Genomic DNA, 1,748 nt, shown 5'->3' on the forward strand with positions numbered 1-1,748 from the left:
CCATTGAAAAGGTGGGAGGGAGGGAGGGAGGGAGAACTAAGTTGATTATTATTTTGGTAGTTGGCTGACAAACGGAAGAGCCTACTGGATGAGATGGCCATCAAAGAACATGAAACTGCTACTGAAAATAAAAAGAAAGAAAATGATCTAATAGACAAATATAAGGTATATCATATTCATTTATTTATAAAATAACCAGCCAAAGACCATGTACAAAAATACAGGGTCTTTTGTTGAAGCTTTACAAAATCAATTTTACACTTTAATGTCATTAATATATATATCCATATATATATGTACTTGTACTTTATTTATTATTACAGGGTGAGATTGAGTCTCTCCAGTCACAATTGGATGAAGAAAGAGATAAAGTTAAACATTTGAATTCATCAGTTGATGAATTAGCTGATCTTAAGAGAAGAATAAAGTCAATGGAGAACATGAAAGAAACTTATGAACAACAACTGAAGGAAGCACAAGTAATCCATCTAGACTGTATGCATCAATTATTTCATTCAAAATTGGAATTCAGCAGAAATATTGAGTACCTAAACTATAGCCTGCAAAATGATGCATAGTTCAATACAATATGATTATTAAATTCTGCAATATAATGTACATAATGTTCATGTGTTAGGAGTCCTTCAGTAAAGAGAAAGGTGAACTAGAACTTAAACTGAGTGAGTTAGATGGAGAGTATAAAGAAAGATTGACTGGACTGGAGACTGAGGCAGAGGAAGAGAGAAAGAAAGCAACTGAACTGAAGGAAAAGATAACTGAACTGGAGTTAGAACTAGATGAGAAGACACAGGAAATTAACATAACTGGAAAGAAATCATCTAATCTTGTAAGAGCAGAAAGAGAAAGGGAGAGAGAGAGAGAGAGAGATCTGACAGATAAATAAATTCATGCAGTATATGTACTGTACATGTAGATTAAAGATCTAAAGCGTCAGCTTCAGGCAGCACAGAAGAGAGAGGAGAGACTCCAAGACTCATTATCATCATCATCACCTCATATTGAAGTATCAACTCCTATCAGGCAAGACTCAAGACATAGCAGGTGCATACACACACCGTTGGGTGCAAGTATCCACTTCATTTTGGAGGGATTTCAGAGCTTTTTGAATTTATAATACTAATGTTAATATTGTGTAGGGAGAGTAGTTTATCATCTGTAAGAGGAATAGGAGCAACTGGAGGAGCTGAACAAACTCAACAAGTATGTCACTAGTATAGCAATACATGTACACCATTCATATGTTCATTTCATCTTTACTAAGTGGTTTCTTATGATAACTCTGTGAGTAATGGGGTATTATTTCTTTAGAAGGTCAAACCACTAGCTTCTGAAGTTGTTTTTCATTTAATGTCAGAGGCAGGCTTTACTGGCGGCTAGTGATTAGTTTAGCTTCTTCCTGTCCAGCTCGTTAGAGTTGTTTACTCATTTCTAATCTTGTTTGTTGTTTTGTCTTGGCTGTACTGTTTGTTGCTATAGGAATGATAATGGAGGAATCAGGGAAGTTTTTACACAATGTCTAACGCTTGCATATAAACATGTACAGTTTGTTTTGTTATGATTAATGCAATGAGTCTTTTGTGTTTAAAATGTGCAAACCATAAGTACATGTACATGTAGATACATTAATGAGTCTATAATGAAACCAAAGGAACATAATTATGGTCACTGTGTCCTTTTTATTATTAATAGTACACATACACTGATACTCTTTTGGCATATGATGCTCT

At 34.5% G+C, this 1,748-nt stretch overlaps 1 protein-coding gene across 1 annotated transcript; it reads left to right on the plus strand.

The window, feature by feature from the left end:
* The first annotated feature begins 6 nt into the window (after nucleotides 1–6).
* LOC109592261 (protein FAM184B-like) lies at nucleotides 7–1,699 on the plus strand. The gene is made up of 6 exons (XM_020007754.1): nucleotides 7–11; nucleotides 61–165; nucleotides 324–479; nucleotides 638–847; nucleotides 935–1,062; nucleotides 1,158–1,699. The coding sequence occupies exons 2-6, from the start codon at nucleotides 94–96 to the stop codon at nucleotides 1,231–1,233; spliced, it is 642 nt and encodes a 213-aa protein (XP_019863313.1). The 5' UTR covers nucleotides 7–11; nucleotides 61–93; the 3' UTR covers nucleotides 1,234–1,699.
* The last annotated feature ends 49 nt before the right edge of the window (nucleotides 1,700–1,748 follow it).

Source organism: Amphimedon queenslandica, unplaced genomic scaffold, assembly GCF_000090795.2.
Source record: "Amphimedon queenslandica unplaced genomic scaffold, v1.1 AMPQUscaffold_5808_Cont22230, whole genome shotgun sequence".
In the NCBI taxonomy this organism is placed as follows: domain Eukaryota; kingdom Metazoa; phylum Porifera; class Demospongiae; order Haplosclerida; family Niphatidae; genus Amphimedon; species Amphimedon queenslandica.

What these genes read in the sequence shown, in the direction of transcription:
- LOC109592261 (XM_020007754.1), top strand. Translation starts at nt 94, where the DNA reads ATGGCCATCAAAGAACATGAAACTGCTACTGAAAATAAAAAGAAAGAA. An exon ending in ATCTAATAGACAAATATAAG is followed by an intron (nt 166 to 323) that starts GTATATCATATT and finishes TTATTATTACAG; the next exon opens with GGTGAGATTGAGTCTCTCCA. An exon ending in GAAAGAAATCATCTAATCTT is followed by an intron (nt 848 to 934) that starts GTAAGAGCAGAA and finishes CTGTACATGTAG; the next exon opens with ATTAAAGATCTAAAGCGTCA.